Consider the following 18,988-nt stretch of genomic DNA (forward strand, 5'->3'; position numbering starts at 1 on the left):
AGGAGAGCAAATCCACCCCTTCTCTCTACTGGGAGAATCTGTGCTCCTATTATATCATGATACATTTTTTTTCTCTGTTGGATTGCTTTGAGGAGTCAGAAGGTCGTTGAGGCAGTGAGATTATAGAACATTGTGTCATTGAGAGGCTAGAAATGCACCCCATGGTGACACACCAGCTGCCTGTCCTCTATTTTAAAAACTGCTGCACGTATTTTTGACAGCAGGATTTGAAGTCCCACGATTTGTTTGTGAGCTCGGTGAAGATGATCACTAGCCATGGGATAGGCACCTGATTCTGTGGATAGGTTGAAAATCTACTGGCTTTTAGCTAGTCACCTTTTCACTGCAGAGATTTGTAGGGAATTACACTGAAAGTATCTCCGCGATGTGACTGCAAGCCAGATTTTGAATGACTGTGTGCTAGCTACAACACAGCATGTGTTCTTAGCCTTGAGCTGAAACCACCGTGTAAAATGCCAGCTATTTGTAGACAGTGAACAAATGGTTATCATCACTGCATTATCTGTAGGTAGCTTTGAATTCATGAACAGAATTAGCTGAATATGTTTTGTAGGGGCTGGGAAGATTTTTATCCTCCCTGGATTTTTAGCGCTTGTTGACTTGGTCCTAGTACTGATATGGCTACAGGGCAGGGAGGTTTTGTGAGCACTCCCTGAAAACACTGAGAACCCAGTGGCCGCGCTTCTGAGAGCTGAGCTGGAAATGAATGTAATGAATAGGAAGGGATCAGGCAGAAAGCTGATGCTGCACAAACCGTTTTGTTTAGAAATGTGGTTTAACGCTATTGGTAAGTACTCCAGTGCAGACAAAGCCCTCCTTTAAAAAAACAGCTACCCCACCCCCTGAAAAAAACCCAAAACAAGCCCACAAACCCCACATTGCCCATGAACAGAGTTGGGAAAACAGAATTTAAAACACCAATAGCAGGCTGCAGTGAAGAGCTTGTCTTGTCTGTTGGCTAACCCTGACCTATCTGAACTATTGTTCCTCATCATGGCAAACCCTCATTGCTATGAGCTCTCTGGAAACACACACCAGGCACTGATTTCTGGCGCTTCAAGTGAGAGAAAAGAGACGGTTATTGTTCCTATCCTCAGTTCAATGACTAGTGAAGTGGTTCCTGTGTATAAACAGCATAAAGTGCTTCAGGATCCTTCAGGATAAAGGAGGCCTTATGAGATACAAGAGGATGTTGTTTGAGGCAGAAGGAGTTCCCATTAGTCGCGCAGCGTGTGCCGTTCTCTGGCCTGCCTTCCAGCTCCCGATGGGGACTGGGTGCTTGGAGGGGCCGTTTGCTTCCTGGGTTATCCACTCCTGGAGCAGCGGATAGGGTCTTTCTGTTCTCAGGATGTGGCTGGCTGCATATGTTTTGTTAGGACCAGAAAGCCCTATGAAGGTTTTTTGTTTGCTTTGTAGTTGAACAGTGCAAGAGCACAGACATACAGAGTCCTGGGCATGCTTAATCGCTCTTTCTTTCTCTCTCACGTTTTCTTTCTCTTAATGGTTGTGAAATTGGTTTTATGCTACGGTGCCTTTTATCCTCAAGGATCCTGAAGCCAACCGTCACCTCGTCCAGGTTTGACTAACCCCCTCATAAAACACTTAATTTGCAGGGGGGTGTGTGTGGTGCTGAACATGTAAATCCTTGCTGAGTTTGAAATTTATGCTCGTTGTTATTTATGCGTCAGTAAGTCCCTCCCCTGGGGAGTAAATGGTCTTGAAAAAATGAGCAGAGGGGCAAAGTGCTCCTCTCCTGAGAGACAGCTCTTGTCTTGAAGAACAGGCGGTTCCTTGGGTGTATTAGGGACACAGTTTCTCACTGGATACCTGACTGTCATCAAAATTAGCAGGAGTTAAGGGTCTATATCTCTCTTGAGGGGTCTATTGAAAATGCAACAACTAGAGCCAGCGTAGGAGAAAGGAGGGATTTGGCAAGCGTCCTGAGGGGTGACAGCAGGAACCTGATGGAGGTGATGCCTAGACCCAGAGGGTGTTGAGGTGAGATCCTCCCAAACTCCCAGATGGGATCTTGCTTATCCTCTCTTAAGTTCTTCAGAAAGGTGCTTTCCCAGTCAAGAGGTAGGGCCAAGTAGGGTCTGCTGAAAGTGGCCAAGAGATCTTAATTCTTGCTGAATGTAGGTGGCTTTCTAAGTTGTCTCCACATCTTCCAGAACCACTGTGCACATTCCTGGTAGGAGCAGATAGTGTGGCTGGAAAACATTGCTTTGTATTCCTCACTTCTCAGCAGCTCCTGAAAGGCTGGGGGTAAGATCCTCTTGTGCTAGGTACTGTACAGTCACGGAAGATGACTCCATGCCCTCAGGAGCATATAACCAGGTTAGACAACAGGCAGAGGGATGTAAAGGTAATTTCCAAGCTGTGGTCTGGGGAATCTCATTCAGCAGTGCCAAATGAGTTCAGCTTCCATGTGAAGGGTCAGGGAGGAGGGTTTTGGAACAAAATCTATTCTGTGTGCCTGCCCCACGCACAAATATAGATGACAATTCCTGAGAAGGAGCTTTGTCTCACTGGGTGTCTGGCTCGTGTTTTGCCTTCTTGTGCCTCTAGGGCTGGGGAGTACTTCGACCTTCCAGCATGTTCCAGCGTGCTGAGATGGAAAGCAAAATGTTCAGCTTTGCATCCTGGGTCAGCATTCAGCTTTGCATTCTGGGTTGGCTTTCTCTTCTGTAAGGGCAGGAGTGTGGGAGCAGCATGAAGCAGATGGATATATGGTAGGGTGCAAGGGCTGCTTGAGGAAAGCTTGGGCCCAGCCTTGGGACTGAGGATGCTTCAGAGCTATTGCTTGCTTTGTAGGTGACCACGCTGCCTGTGCCTTCTCTCCTCTCCCTGGTTCCTCAGAAAGATCCCTTGTCTGATCTTTAATTAACGATTCCAGGACTTTGTTTGGCCTGCTTCCCAATGGCTCAAGTGCTGGGATTTCCACCGTTTTTCTCAGGAGATGTTTTTGTGGTCTAGAGGCTACATAGTAATGTGAATAAACAAGTTTCTAATTCCTACCAGAGCATTCCCTTTTTATAGGGAATGGAAGCAGAGGTAATCCGAGCTGATTGTAAATGAAGGTTTGTTGCCTATACTACGCTAGGTAAAGGACTGCAGGAACATCCCCTTGAAGATAATAGGAAGTTAAAATGGTTATGAATTGTGTTAAATTTGATTCACTAATAAAAAGCAACTTTTTTTCTCTTCATGGGTGGTTTGCAAACACCCTGTTATCCCACCCAGGCAAGTCAGGAAGTATTACTGCTTCCGTATCCTGGTACAGACAATAGATAAGAGTTTAAGCCTTAGGCTGTGAGGTAAGTTAGTGTCAGGGTGTAGATCAAAGGATCATTAATTCAGTATCCAAACAGGTTAGGGAGGAAGAATTGCTGCCTGCAATGCCAATGGAAACAGATTGCAGGGAGAATTGAACCTGCCTGCTGTGGGATGAGGGTCAGATGGTTGAGATGTAGCAGTACAAACAGTTGCAAAAAGTTTGGGACCCTCCATCTTAGAAAAGCAGAGGATAGAGGGAATGCTAGAGGCCATTTTCCAGTACAGCAGCCTTACGCAGCCTAGCTGCCTCCACAGAAATGACAAGCTGTGGGACAGCACACCAAGGTTAGAGGGATGGGGTGCTAGTGAGGGCCCTCAGCCTGTTGCTCTGGGACCTGCTGGGTACACTGGACCACACTTGAAGTCTTACAGAGAGGAGCTAGAGGTTCCTGAGGTAATAGGAGCCAAGAGGGAAATACCAGTGAAATACCTCAAAGGAATTAAGGTGTGTTCCGCTAAAAAGGTGACACAGCCAACAGCCCAGCTGAAGTGCCTTGCACCAACGCATGCAGCGTGGGCCACAAACAGGAGGAGTTGGAAGCCACTGTGCTGGTAGAAAGCTGCAACCTAGTTGCCGTTTCTGAAACTTGGTGAGATGAATCCCATGACTGAAGTGCTGCTTTTGATGACTACAAGCTGTTTAGAAGGAACAGGTGAGGAAAGAGGGGTGGAGGGGTTGCCCTCTACCTCAAGAAATGGATAGATTGCAAAGAGCTGTCTCTGAAGAATAGCCATGAGATGGTTGAAAGCTTATGGGTAAGAATTAGAGACCAAGGCAACAAAGGGAACCTTGTGGTTGGTGTTTACTACAGGCCACCTGATCAAAGGGAGCCTACTGATGAAGCCTTCTCACTGCAGCTACAGGAGGCATTGTACTCACAGGCTCTCATCCTGCTGGGGGACTTCAGCCACCCCGACATCTGCTGGAAAAGTAGCATGGTGAGCTGTAGGCAATCCAGAAGACTCCTGGAGTGCATTGAGGTTAACTTCTTAAGCCAGGTAATAGACGGCCCTACCAGAGGGGATGCATTACTGGACCTGATGTTCACCAATGCAAGTGAGCTAATTGGTGATGTCAAGATTGGAGGCAGCCTGGGCTGCAGTGGCCATGCAGTGTTGGAGTTGGCAGTCCTGAGGGATATGGGTCAGGCAAAGAGTAAAGCCAGGACCCTGAATTTTAGGAAAGCAAAATTCCAGCTGTTCAAGGAGTTAGTCAATAGGTCCCCCTGGGAAGCCACCCTCAGGGACAAGGGAGCAGAACAGAGCTGGCAGATCTTTAAGGATGCTTTCCATAGAGCAAAAGAGCTCTCAATCCCATGTGTAAGAAATCAGCAAAGGACGGCAAGAGACCAGTATGGATGAGTCAAGGCCTGCTGGTCAAAGTAAAGGGCAAGAAGGAAATGCACAGGCAGTGGAAGCAGGGATAGGTATCCTGGGAAGAGTATAGGGATGCTGCCTGGTTGTGTAGGCATGGGGTCAGGAAGGCCAAGGTGCTAACTGGACCTGAACTTGGCAAGGAATGCAAAGAATGGGAGGAGCAGCTTCTACAGGTATGCCAGCCGGAAAAGGAAGGTCAAAGAAAGTGTACACACACCCCCACCCCCCCGATGAACACAACTGGCAAACGGGTAACAACAGATAAGAAGAAGGCTGAGGTACTCAACAACTTTTTTGCTTCAGTCCTCACTGGCAACCTCTCTTCCCACACCTCTTGAGTGGATGGACGTCAAGGCAGGGACTGGCAGAGCAAAGTCCCTCCAACTGTAAGAGAAGATCAGGTTTGTGACCACCTGAGGAGCCTGAACATACATAAGTCTATGGGACTCAGTGAGATGCATCCCAGAGTCCTGAGGGAATTGGCTGATGTAGTTGCCAAGCCACTCTCCATAATACTCTAAAAGTCATGGCAGTCTGGTGAAGTCCTCAGTGATTGGAAAAAGGGAAACATTGCACCCATTTTTAAAAAGGGTAGAAAGGAGGACCCTGGGAACTACTGACCTGTCAGCCTTACCTCTGTGCCTGGGAAGATCATGGAACAGATCGTCCTAGAAGCTGTGTTAAGGCACATGGAGGACAGTGAGGTGAATTGAGACAGCCAGCATGTCTTCATCAAGGACAAGTCTTGCCTGACCAATCTAGTGGCCTTTCTGTGATGGAGTGACTACATCAGTGGACGAGGGAAGAGCTACAGCTGTCATCTATCTGAACTTCTGTAAGTCCTTTGACACAGTCCCCCACAACATCCTTCTCTCTGAATTGGAGAGATATGGATTTGATGGGCAGACTATTTGGTGGATAAGGAATGGGCTGGATGGTTGCATCCAGAGAGTAGTGGTCAACAGCCTAATGTCTGGATGGAGATCAGTGACAAGTGGTGTCCCTCAGGAGTCCTTATTGGGACCATTACTGTTTAATATCTTCATCAATGACACAGACAGTGGGATCAAGTGCACTTTCAGCAAGTTCGCAGATGACACCAAGCTGAGTGGTGTGTTAGACACACATGAGGGATGGGATGCCATTCAGAGGGACCTGGACAAGCTCAAGAAGTGGGCCTATGTGAACCTCATGAGGTTCAACAAGGGCAAGTGCAAGGTCCTGCACATGGGTCAGGGCAACCTCTGATATGGATATAGGCTGGGGGATGAAGGGATTGAGAGCAGCCCTGTGGAGAAGGACTTGGGGGTACTGGTGGATGAAAAGCTGGACATGACCTGGCAGTGTGTGCTTGCAGCCCAGAAAGCCAACTGTATCCTGGGCTGCATCAAAAGAGGTGTGACCAGCAGGTCGAGGGAGGTGATTCTGCCCCTCTACTCTGCTCTGGTGAGACCCCACCTGGAGTACTGTGTCCAGCTCTTGAGCCCTCAGCACAGGAAAGACATAGACCTGTTGAAGCAAGTCCAGAGGAGGGCCCTGAAGCTGATCAGAGGGCTGGAGCACCTCTCCTATGAGGACAGGCTGAGAGAGTTGGGCTTGTTCAGCCTGGAGAAGAGAAGGCTCCAGGGAGACCTTATTGCGGCCTTTCAATACTTAAAGGGGCCTTTATAAGAGAGACAGGGACAGGCTTTTTAGTAGGGCCTGTAGCGATAGGACAAGGGATAATGGTTTTAAACTAAAAGGAGTTAGATTGAGACTAGATATAAGGAAGACATTTTTTATGGTGAGAGTGGTGAAACACTGGCGTAGGTCGCCCAGAGAGGTGGTAGATGCCCCATCCCTGGAAGCATTCAAGGTCAGGTTGAATGGGGCTCTGAGCAGCCTGATCTATTTGGACATGTCCCTGCTGATTGCAGAGAGGTTGCGGTAGATGACCTTTAAAGGTCCCTTCCAACCCAAACCATTCTATGATAAATGTAGTAAGGTTGTAGAGAAATAACTCCTTTCAAGTTTGAAAGCACATTCCTGTGACCTCTTGCTTATCTGAGGGAGGTACTGTGCATTTACACTGGGAGGTTGAAGCCTTGCTATAGGGGGGCTGGCAGCAGCAGCAGAGTTCAGGGGAGCAGTTTTCCAGCAGAGCCTGCCGTGGTACTTAGGACCTGTGTCTTGATTATGCTTCAGCAGGGATAGAGGCTGAAGAAAACGGTGGCTTCCTAGCATGCTTTTTCTCTGCAGAGGCCCTGCTGTGGTTTGTGCTCTGTATCCTGGGGCACGTAAGCCCTGGGAGCAGAGGATGGATGTACGTGATGAGTTCTGGTACTGTCTGCCCACCTCTTTCCTCTTCCCAGGTAGTTCCCATGGGAGTGCTAGGAGCAATGATTACTTCAAGGCACTAACACCAGCTAGGGCTTCACACTGCACAAAAGGGTCTTCTTCCTGAGCTTTCTCATGGAGTTACTTTTGGGCCTTTTGCACCAGAATGAGTTGTCATTGTGGTTTGTACACCGCCTTGACAGAAAGGATGGCAGCATTTACAGGATGCAGCAGTGAATATAAATGTTCTGACAGCTTCCTACCATCAGAAGATCTTCACGCTCCCCACTGCTGCATTTTGGCTCTCCCCCATTATGCACGATTTCCAGTTTAATCAAAAGCATTCAAAAGGTGTATTCGGAAGTCATGGACTCTATTAAAAAGAGGACTTGATGGTGAAGCATATTATCAAATATTGATTCCCAGAACAATCTTTGACATAGTTGATGATTCTCTGCATCTCTCTTCTTTTCTTCCTGCTTTCCTGAATCCAGCAGAGGACCAGAGCCAGCAAGAAGAGGGAGTGTGGAAGAAAGCACTTGAAGAGGACTGAACATTTGCACTGGTGCTGTGAGCTGTTTTGGTAGTGAAAGGTCAGTGTCAAGACTGTTGACCCATATTGGCTGTTGGTTTGGGGTGGATAATGGCACTCGGTAGTTGTGTAAATTGGAGCTCTTCACCTGCAAGCTTTGGAGTTCCTCTCCTGGGAAGGTTTTACTTAATGAGTTCTGGCTGCTTTCTGGGCTGTGTGAGATGTGCTGGCAAGCAGCTGGAGGCCTCTTGTTAGGATGTTCAGTGGGGTAAAGCGGCAGTGGTATTATTTTCATCTGACAGGGAACTTAGAGAGGTTGTGCTTTCAAAGGTTGGAGTTTAGCGTTGCTGGAGAATGAGGTCTTCAGTCAGTTTGAAGGTTATTGACCCACACCTGCATTGCACGTACCATGGGGAGGACATCTGCTTTGTTTGCTAAGAGCTGCCTCAAGGGCCAGGGTTATCGGGCTCAGATAGGCTCCAGGATAGCCGAACCTTGCCCTCCATGCCAGCAGCATGCCTGCTGGGTGCATGAGGTGGCTGTATTGGTAGGGGGCTGACAATGTTGGACCTAGCGGCCCTTTGGGAGCTCCACTTTCATAGCAGCATAGGCACAGCAGGATTTCCTGCAGCAAGTCTTGTGTGTGTTGGCAAAGATGTTGGGAGTTATCTAACTTCTGGCATACAAGTTATCTTTGAAATAAATGTCACTGATGCGTTGGATGCCAATTTTTTTGCTATCATTAAAAAATCAGTACTTAAAAATAATGATGCTTTTAGTGGTCTGGGAGCTATTTCATTTGATTTGGCATTGCTTCTTCCCCACCCTTCAGATGCTGCTTTAGGGCAGGCTGTGCAGAAAAAGCCTGCAAGCCTGGCTTTCTTTGCTGTTTAATTAAGTACTGTTACTGTGCAAGTTGAGGCAAATGTACCAAGCAACGTCTGTGATGACTAAATGAATGTCTAGCCAGCAGGAGTGTCTGTGTGTGTGTGCATGCCACGTGTTTTCTGAGCTGAGATGTGGGTGTGTGCCTGTGTGTGCCTTTGGGCCTGCAAATAAAAATACAGTGGTCTGATGTGGGGTACCAGAGCAAGTCCTACCATTGAGATTTTAGGTGGCTCAGCACAACAAAACAACTGTTCATGCAGTGCTTGTCTTCCCAGGTGTTCAGCACCAAAACTGGAGCCAAACTGCTCAACTTCTGGTGCGTTCCTGTTGTCCAGTTTGTCCTAAGGGTTCAGTATCAGTAAGATACAGAGTGCCCAAGAAAATCAGGCCATGGAATGCTGTCACTTTTGAAGTGACCCCTGCCTTGCCTGGCAGTCACACACTGTGTGTTCTTACCCAGCTGGAAGGTTGCGGCTTGCAGTCAGACAGGGCAGGATAAGCTCACTTTTTTTTTTTTTTTTGGCGGTGTTTGTATAGGCGTCTCCTGCCCTCACTTGACCAGCATGGCTCCCTAAAGCCTGACCCAGTCTTTGCAGGTGATGGGAGGTGGCAGGCCACCCTGTGTGAGACAAGGAGCACAAACACATGACTTCCAAAAAGAGTGTCTGGAGAGAGCCTTTCCCTGAATAGCTTGCTGGGTGAGTCATTAAGCATGCGAAGGCAGTCAGTGCCATCAGCTCTGCTGCTGGCTGGGAAGGATAGATCAAGCAGGAGACAGCCCTGATTGCTTTCTGATTCATGGCCTGCCATCTCTGCATGAATCACTGTGCTTTATAAACCTGCAGCTGTTCCCTGCCAGCTTTCTCGAAACAGACAGATCCTCTCCTCCCAGCGGCAAAGCTAGGCTGCCTGAAAGGTATGTACGTGGCGCTCTGTGGAGCAGGACCTGCAGTCTTGAGGGGAATTTCAGGCTGACTGTCATCTGAGTGCAAGTACGGTCTCAGCTGTGTGTCTGCCCAGTCCTCACCCAGAACAAGATGCAGCTTGGCCTGGGATTCATGAGCTCTCAGATCAGGAGGAGGGACAAGTTAGCATTGCTCGCTAGAGCCCAGTACCTGCTGTATGGTGGTACGTGGAAATACCTGTAGCGGCATATTTTTGGTGGGGGACATACTTTGAGGGGAAGGGTGACAGGCTCCTGAAATCCTCTGGAGCAAGAGGGGAACAGGGCCAAGGAGCTGGGCCAAGGAGCCAGCCCAAGGACCGGCTTGTTATTGTCCCTTGGCTATCAGTGATACGAGCCAGGGTCAGTCTCAGCAAACCTGCAGTGCGTTTTCCTGTACGTATGGCCCTGACATTAGCAGGGGTGGGCAAAAAGCCAAGCACAGCCCTTCAAGTATGTTACTGGAGGGCATCTCTTGGGTCTGGGCCGAGGTACCTGTTTTGGGTTGTGCAGGCGTGTGTGGCTGTGGGAGCCTGCCTCACTGATGCTGTTCCTGTTCTGTGGCTAAATGAAGCCTCTGGGAGCCGTAAATCTGTCACCTTCCATGAACGTTGCGTTCACGGGGCGTCTTCTCATTGCGAGTTTACAAGTCTGTTCAGCGCGTACGATGCCACCAGCATCCATTCCTCCTCACAGCCCCGGGCCATTTTGTGCTGCAACATGGTAATTAATCTGAGCATTGCTGGAGGTTCTGATCTCTTCTGAAGATAACTGTTCAGAGTTATTCTCCTTGATATATGTCACCATCTCAGAGCTTCTCCCTTTGCCAGTGAAACAGCTTTCTGCTGCCAACTGTTGTGGCCAGATGTTATTCTAGAGAAAAATGTTTTCTTGTGAAACGATGATGGTGGACAAGCATGGGTGGGACTGCTGGCACGTTCTCACCTTTGCCTTCCCTGTTAGCTTAATTTATTAGTTTCTAAAGCACAGGCCTGGCTGAGGTTTTTAAGTGGGCTAGTGCGAAGCAAAAGGAAATAGTTCCCTGCAAATAAAATGCAGTTATGCTGCAGAATAGGCAGCTGCTGTTCCCAGCCTTGGTTCATCCAGCTCTAAAGCCAGATGTTAGCAATGTAGCAGCAAAGATAATACTGACTGATTGACCCAACCTGATAGCCGCTTGATGTTCAGCCTGGCTGTGTGTACCCCTTGCTCGCTTTCTTTACTGTCAGGTGTTTTGCAGCGGGTTTGCCAAGGTAGATGAGCGTCTGTACTGCGTGGCTGGGTTGTGGCTCCAGTGGGTCCCCAGAGGAAGCTCACATCACTTGTGGGAAGAATTTTTGTAATTTAAGCAAGCATGAACTCTGTGCCCCTGGAAAAAGGGAGAGGCTGTTTGCCTGCCTGCTTTCAGGGAGATTGCTGCTTTAGGAAAGCATTTTGCTCTGATATGAGTACAAGATGTTTGCATCATTCCCTGCTGGCTGGTAGGGGAGAAAGGGGATTATTTATTAATTGAATGCAGGAGAGGTGGCGTGAATTTGGTTGCAAACTGCCTCATACAGATGGTGCTGACAGTGATGCTCTGGGCAGTGCCTTTCTACTGTCTACCTGGTCAGGGAGAGGTGAGAATATTTTTTTTAAGAGGTTCAGACATTCTAGCATTGACAGGAGGCAGTGAAGTGACATGGTGCTGCACTTGCTGCAGACCTGCTTCTGAGGAACCTGCTCAAGAGTGTAGCAGATCTGTTACAGTGCACTGGGGCTGACCTACAATGAACTCTCATTCGTTATGTATCTGCAGTAGTGTTTTACGCTCTCAGATCATCTGAAGCCAATGGCTATTTTCTTCCTCTTAGCTGGAACAGCTGCCCTAGGAGGCAGCTGGCCAGTGAGAAGGGCCATGAGAAATAAGCAGAGTGAAGAAGAGTATTAATTACTTCAACATATTGCTGGGGTTCGATAGGGCATTTGAGTGGATAACAAGTTCGTTCCCAGTTACAGTTGTAAAGACTAAAAATACCCTAAACTTAGAGGGGGATTTATTTAAGGCAGTTGTAACTAATGTCAGTGAGGAAAGAATATTCTTTGGAGACAGATTATTCCATAAATGTCAAAGACAGAGGTTTCTGTCACCACCTTCAGAAGCAGGAGTTACAGGCTGCAGTCAGGAGCCAGATTCTGGGATTTTCTGGATAACAGGTCTGAGATTTCGTTTGTTTCAGTTCAGATACAAAGAAGTGAGCATGAACTGTACTGACATTTCTTCACTGTAACATTGATCACAATTCATGGTTTTGGCTTGACCACTCACACAATGGTAAGATCAACACTGCAAGTATTGATCTAAAGGAAAATGAGTCTCCAGAAGTGATAGCAGGATGGGGAGAGAGAGCGAGGAGGAAGGCCGCATACTGTTACCATCTGCCTCCCTTTCACGCTGTGCACAGTCTTGTGCTGTGTAGGTCACCCAAATGGATACAAGAGCCCATTATCCAAGCAAGCACTGTCTATCATCCCTGAAGTCACTCGAGTTGCTTGCTCACTGGCTTACTTCAGCAAAAGGTTGGAAAGTGTGAGTTCTTGCAGGAGGAGAGCAGTAATCCTGACCATTTGGGAGAAGGGGTGTGATGACTGACTCAAGCTTTTCTGATTTTTTTTTTTTTTTTTCAGGAACTTGCTGAGCCAGAAATATGCGTGAGTATACAGAAAAGAAGGAAACATGTGGGACCATCTGTCTCAAGTACCTGCTCTTCATCTTCAACTTTTTTTTTCTGGGTAAGAAGCTTCAGTCTATTTCAGAGGCACTGAGATGGCACTGCAGTTTTAGTGTCAGGGGCACAGAAGCCTTGGTCTTGGTGAAGTCTTTGGCAAAAAGCACTGACATCAGTAGGATGCAGATTTCATCCTGTGGGATTGCCCGCCCAGGCTGCAGAAGTTATGGTTTGACGCTGTAGTCTCTGTCTGTTTCTGGGTCATGTTACTGAGTATAGAAAATAACACGCTGTCGCTCTGCTTTGTTTTTTTTCACCTGGCTTCCTTTTTCAGGGAGCCTGAGGACTCCGCTGTTTTGCCATTCCTCCTCTCAAAGTGGCAGAGGGAGTCATGGCAGTGGAGTAGGACAGCTAGAGCAAGGATAACAAACTTCTTGCAGCTGGGTCCACAGTAGAGCTTCCTAGAGCCATGCTTTCCACCAGAAAATTACTGATGTCAAAGGATTGTTGTTTTCTTTGTTGCTTGGGACAGAGCATTGAAGTGTCCAGGTCAGACCTTTAAGGAAAGCTTAACTGTCTGAGCTTAACTAGAAGCTGCTTAAACCCCTCCAGAAACACAAGGCTTGCAAAGAGAGAAAGGACTGCTAGGAGTCTGGTTGGCTTCTCCGTGTTCATTTGCTGCAAGGGTTAGAGTTTAATAAGCTAGTCTGTTTAGCTCCTTGACTGTTTTCTCCCCAGATGTATAGTCTAGGAAGGAGATACTGAGCATGGTTGTCATTTATTGGTAGTCTTGCTCCCTCATGTAAAGTTGTTTTCTTCCCCTCTGCTGCTAGGTAGCACCCCAATAGATTTGATGTTTTTTTGTATTTGCCCAGATAACAGTGTGGCTACATTTGGGAAGGCTCTGGTCCAAGTATGAATTGCTGTGCACAGGTAGATGCTCCGGATAGCTTGCATCTCAGTCTGTATGGCACACAAAACTGGGGCCACCTTGAAACCCAGCTCTTCCCAGTGTAGATCATCTTTGGCTCAGTTTACGGAGCTGAGGCCCATCTTGGTATCCCGGTCCAGTTGCTCTGGGAGGTGATGAAGTTCGCACATCAGATGCCTCTCATTTGCTAGCTTCTTTTTCTACCCAGCTGGCTGGCGGGGCCGTCATGGCAGTGGGCACCTGGACCCTAGCTGAGAAGAGTGACTACATCAGCCTGCTGTCCTCCAGCACATATTCAGCAACTGCTTATATTCTGGTGGTGGCCGGGGTGGTTGTCATGGTTACTGGCATCCTTGGTTGCTGTGCCACATTCAAAGAGCGTCGGAATTTGCTAAGAGTGGTAAGTTGTGCTTGGTTGATTTGTTTGGGGGAGGATTCACCCTGTTTTATCTTGCACCATACATGGAGGGAGGGAAACACCTTGTCTGTGTTCTACACCAACCTTATTTGTTTGTCCTAGAGCAAATACCACTAAAGCTTCCAGCTCCTAACAGCAGTGCTGTCCTTGTCCTAGGTGGCAGGTCTACTGCAGAGCATTTCCTTTCATCAACCCAAAGAATGTGCTTACCAATGCATTGTTCAAAAGTACCAAGTATAGTCATAATACCTATACTTTGTGTAAGAATGTCTGTTTGAAACTATTCAAAACAAAATCTCATGGCTTTTGTCTCTTCCTTCTTCCCTGCCCATCCCATATTTTCTTTTGGAAAGTGGGAAGAAAGAGGAAGATGCAAGAGACCTGTAATAAAACTGGCTTTTAATGACACTAGGTTCAAGCCAAATTAACACACTTTTTCACTTGATTCTTGAGAATCAGAACATTTCCAATGAGTGTTTTCTCTAGTTGCAAAAAAATTTTCATTTTACTTCCATAAAAAAGCCACATTGTTTTGATAATCTGCTGCTTCTTTTACACCTTTCCTCATGTTACTTCCTGAGCTCCCTGCTCACCCACCTACACTGAAGTTTTTGACTAGCCCTAAGGTTTCTATTCCACTTCCTCCCTCTCAAATCTCGCTTTCAATCTGGAGTGTGGCAGCAGTCCTTTTTGGTATCTGGGCTACAGTGGTGAGCGCAGTGACTGAAATACTAATCAGTTGCTCTTTGCTTTCACAGTTACAGAAAATGATACTTTGGCAACTCTTCACCAGCTCCTTCCTTTGCAAATTCTCATTCACCTGACTGTCTCATTTCCCCTCTTTTGTTTGGATAGAGTAGCAGAAATGGGAGTCATGAGCAAGCCTGATGCTAGGAACACTGCTTTGAAGGCCTGGTAATCCCTGTGAGAGGCAGAGTAGGGCCAGGAACGGAGAGTAAAACACAGAGGAGGACACAGCGGGTGCATTGCTGGTGCTTGTTCATTAGGCTTGTGGTCTGTAGCAGTCCGTTTTGGCCTTGCTTCACTTACTTTCCATGCCAAAGAGATCGCCCTTTGTCTTTCTGCCTCAGCCAGAAGCTACGGATAAAAATCCGGTGGGGTTGTCTTTGTTATTCTGCCACAGAAAACTAATAATTGTCCCTTGGGAACAAAAGGTCATTCTGTGTCCTTACACCACACGTCCTTTCAGAGTGGCTGGTCGCGACAGGCCTATTGTCTCTTCGAGCTTGTGCTCTGCTTTGGTTGCCGGTGAGTAATCTGCACAAGAGATAGGACTGTGCTTGCCAGGGCTGGGTGAGCCTGGCTGGGGGCCTTTGCCAGCTCTGAGCTCAGACAGTAATCCTGACAGCTTCACAGTCAATGCACCGGGGTCTGTGCCAGCCTGTCCCAATTTCTATCTGTACCAGAGGCCCAGGGAAATATAGGAGGGAGTGCTGTTAGCCGCACTCTCTTCTCTCCCCAGTGCCTCCTTGGTGCTTTTAAAAATCAATTATTGACAGCTTTGGGTGCTGTTTGTAAAATACATATCTGGTTTTTAGTTTGTTCTTCTGCTGAAGACTCAGGAAGCTGTGAATTTTTTGCTGCCTTTCTACCTAACTGTGAGTGTTATGGACCCACTTCAAGGCTTTTTATAGTATTTCATTGCTCATCACTCACAGCTGTGCTACTTTTTTTTATGTCATTGCTTATTTGCCTTCCTTGTGTCTCTCCTTAGCCAGCTGATGTGCTGAAGATGTGGAGTTTCTCTGGCTCCGTGAGCCAGCGTGGCAGTGGATCTGCAGCCTGGCTGGCCGCAATGCTGCAGTCCAGCTCTTTACAAGCACACAAACCACTAGTATATTGTACTTCAGTCAAGACGCATGCTTTCATATACAAAACTGTGCCAGCAGGAGTCTCAGGAAAGGACCCATCAAACAGAAGACCTTGCATATAAAGAAAGAAGGTGGCTTTCTTCAGTCTCGGCCCCTCATACTGCCACTTACAGTTAGCTACCTTGGATAGGGAGAAGGGAAACGCGTTGGTTATCATTTCTGTTCCTGGAGCCCTCCCACTCAAGTGAGATTGCTGATTTAGGAGTGCAGTTGCTATATATCTCTTCTTCATGTAGTGGAAAGATCTCTCCAGAGAGTTATTTGGATTGTAGGCAGGTTGAACCATTCTGTGAGTTATTCAGAGAAAACACACTAAAGCTTGACACTTCACTCAAGCACTTGAAGCTGGGTGGAAGAAATCTGGACCATGTAGATCTTGAGGAGATCCAGGCAGCCCTGACCAGCCAGAGTAAGAGTAAATTTTGCTCAGTGCCCACCCAGGTCCAGGCATGTGTCTACTACAGGCCTTTGAGTGATCCCACATTTCTGACTTGTTCTGCAGCCTCTTGGGAAGTGAGCAGGGCATGTCCCCGCAGCTCCATGCCGCAGCTGGCCTGCTCCTCGCGGCACAGATCTGTGTAAGAAAGCTCTGCAATTCCTGATGAAGAGCAAGAAGAGCAGCCCTGTGCTCTATGTGTGAGTGAAAGCTGCTGCTCCCCTATTTCAGCGTGATACTTGGAAGTAGCCCTGAGGGAATGATGAGACTGAGATAAGGGTAATGATGCAGTGTATCAGCAGAGACAGGTTGGATGCATGGGTGGCAGATGCACTAACCTCCCTCACAGGTTTTACGAGGGCCTTGTAACTTTTCAGTTCTTTTGGTTGTTCTCAGCATCCAGCCACCCTTCTGCCCCCTCCTTGGCAGAGAGATGATGTCAGAGCAGTTAGGGCATAACTAGGTCCCAACAAAAGAAAACTAGCCTTTGTGTCAAGGCATGCCAGTCCTTTCTTGCCCCCTTTCAACCTCCTGGGAGTGTTGGGACCAGCCTTTAGTGATCCCGAACCCTGCTGGGTGACTCATTTCCCTGGTATGAATGGGTACCTTGTACAGGCGTCTGCAGAGACTGTCAGTGTTCGGCTGCCTCGGCTGCCGGGGGAGAAGTGTGGGGCTGGGGAGTGAAAGCTTGAGATTGTGTGCTCAGATTAAAGCCTGGTCTGCAGATAAACCCCAGCTGTCCATCCCTCACAGCTGCTGAATCCCAACAGGAGTGAAAGAGGAAGCCTGAGTGTTTGTGTCGCTTTACTCCTGCAAAGGGGCTTGGAAATACCTAGCGAAGGAGGGTGTACAGTGGGAGTGTAACCCTTGTGCAACAAAAGGCATCCATGCTGTGTAAGTCAGCTTGCTGTGTCCAAGTATTCGCTGTCCTCCTTTGTGCCAGGGAGAGATGGTTTGATGTCCAGTTACATTTGTCCCTTGGGAACAGACGTTTCTTAAGCTCCGGGGTAAAACAGAAAATGGGAGATACTTTGTTTGTTCTGTTCTGGGGACACCAACTCTTACAGGGACTTAGCATGAGGTCCTTGTTATGGCTGGAACTGCTGTCTCTTCAGCTTTATCTACAGAAAGATGATTTTGGTAGCCATCATAAAACAGCCTGGATCTGTAAAGAAACTGTTCATTGCTGACCAGGAGTAAGGCAGGAGGTGTGTGTCAGGACAGGGGTTCTCTGACTCTGAGGAAGTCCCCACATCACCCTCTGTCTTCAGGCCTGCCCAGTCCCTTTAATCTAATACACATGTTCCTCCTGATAGGTTGGCTTCCCTTCCTATTTGTGTATAGGAACAGTGCTCCCAAACAGTTTTCTGTACCGGCCATTTGATTCTCCTTGTCATAAGCAAGGCACATCCCTTTCCATTTCACTGCCATTAAGCCCTGTTAAGAAATAGTCATGTTCTCCTCTTAGTCTTCTAAGAGCTCTTCTCGCTTTGGTTTTGAGATACTGAGCTTTTCCCTCTAGGTCCTAGTTCAGCAGAACATATAGTCACAGTCTTGAGTGTGAATCAATGCTAAAGGCCATCTGCTTCTATAGGGCCATCTGCTTCTATAATGCCCTTCAGCCTGTGGCTGAGCCCCGCAGAAGTCACTGGGAACATAAATCTGTGGTTTATGCTTAGGTGGTCTGATATATTCTTGGTGAAACGGGCCTTTTGTTACTCTATTGAATCATCATTATAACATACATTGCTCCTTAGTAACTTGGTGAAATGCCCTAAACAATATCAAAACATGCAAAAGTTTCAATTTTTTTATTGATGTCAGAATCAAATGTTTTCTGTGATAATGAGTGTAGTTACGAAGTTATCCAGCAACGACTTTCTTCTGTCCAGTGATCTTATCTCAGTTGCCTGCACTTTTCCATTCTCTACATCCCTCTGGTTCTATGAGTCAAACTCACACATGCTGCTACTTGTCTTCAGTTATCCTGTGGGGTTTTTTTGTTTCTTTGTTTGTTTTAACCTGTGGAATTGTTCCTTTCCTACCCTGTTGAGGTCTTAATCTCAGCCCCTGCCTTTGAACACTGCTGCAGAAAAGCATTGATGGAGACAAGAGTCATGCATTTTACCAGCTAATGAAAAGCTGTGTCCTGGCATCTCCTTACATTCTGTTCTAATGTCCTGCTATTCCCATTATTTTACAGTACTTCATATTGTTGCTGTGCATCTTTCTCCTGGAGATCATTGCTGGAATCCTGGCCTATATCTACTACCAGCAGGTGAGTGGACATTAGTCCTTAGAGACTCAAACCAGGGAGAGTAAACAGCTGGTTATCATCCCATTTCTCCAGCCAGAATTGGGCTTGGAGGCTTGGGACCTAGGGTCTGGTTGTGGTTCACATTTCCACATGTCCGTACTCACTCCTCTCCCCATACAGAAGACCTTGGATTACTTACTGTTGTCTACAAGATGGTGGTGGTTACTCTAGGGAGACTACTCAGCCTTGCTGCTCAGCTCCTTCCTGTGGTTTGCTTTTGGGCTCTGTTTTTCTGCAGAGCCTTGTAGAAGACAATTTTTGAGGCTGTGTAGATCTAGGAACTCTCCTAATACCCTTCAAGGCATAGTGCAAGCAACTGAAATCACATTAGTGCCACTTACTATATTCAGGATATAGGCACAGTTCCTGCTGCATCCAGCAAGCTAGCTGCATTCTGAACTGGCGAAGATGATGAATGGTCCAGCTGAGAGGTCCTTTCAAGTCAAGAAGTTTTTGAGAGCTTTACTTAGCCAGCCCAGCTGAGGGACTGGAGAACAGCACAGGCTCCCAACAGCTGCAGTTCTAGCTTGGCACTTCTTGCAGTTGCAGAGAGCAGAGGCTTAAGTCATCACTTTGTTTTCAGAGGGAGTGTAGCCACCAAGACAGAAGCAGCCTGGGAAGCTGCTCTCATGTCTGGAAATTGATTGGAAATGGCAAATTAGGATTGTTGTCAAGTAGCTGTCTGAAAAGCAGCTGGACATCCCATCTTGTTGGCTTCACTGCCAGGATTCCTTGCCATTCCTTTTTCTCTTGGGCCTTCTGTGCTTTGCCTCACTAAGACAGGTGCTGACGGTTTGCAAGGGGCCAAAGAACCGTACTGGCTCCTATCAGGAGGGATCAGTGGCATGAGTGTGCATATTTAACAGGGAAAGA

At 47.4% G+C, this 18,988-nt stretch overlaps 1 protein-coding gene across 5 annotated transcripts in view; it reads left to right on the forward strand.

The window, feature by feature from the left end:
- CD151 (CD151 molecule (Raph blood group)) overlaps nt 1-18,988 on the forward strand; it is a 35,851-nt gene that overhangs the window by 8,806 nt on the left and 8,057 nt on the right. For 2 of the 5 annotated variants that reach the window (XM_075754858.1, XM_075754860.1), the window contains exons 2-5: nt 7,545-7,643; nt 12,081-12,185; nt 13,261-13,452; nt 18,002-18,076. In XM_075754858.1, coding sequence (XP_075610973.1) covers nt 13,279-13,452; nt 18,002-18,076 — 249 coding nt within the window. In that variant the 5' untranslated portion in view covers nt 7,545-7,643; nt 12,081-12,185; nt 13,261-13,278. Of the gene's footprint in view, nt 1-7,544; nt 7,644-12,080; nt 12,186-13,243; nt 13,453-18,001; nt 18,077-18,988 lie in introns of all 5 variants that reach the window. The other 3 variants (XM_075754859.1, XM_075754862.1, XM_075754861.1) reach the window with 3 other exon arrangements.

The sequence above is a fragment of the Balearica regulorum genome, chromosome 5 (assembly GCF_011004875.1).
Source record: "Balearica regulorum gibbericeps isolate bBalReg1 chromosome 5, bBalReg1.pri, whole genome shotgun sequence".
Classification (NCBI taxonomy): Eukaryota; Metazoa; Chordata; class Aves; order Gruiformes; family Gruidae; genus Balearica; species Balearica regulorum.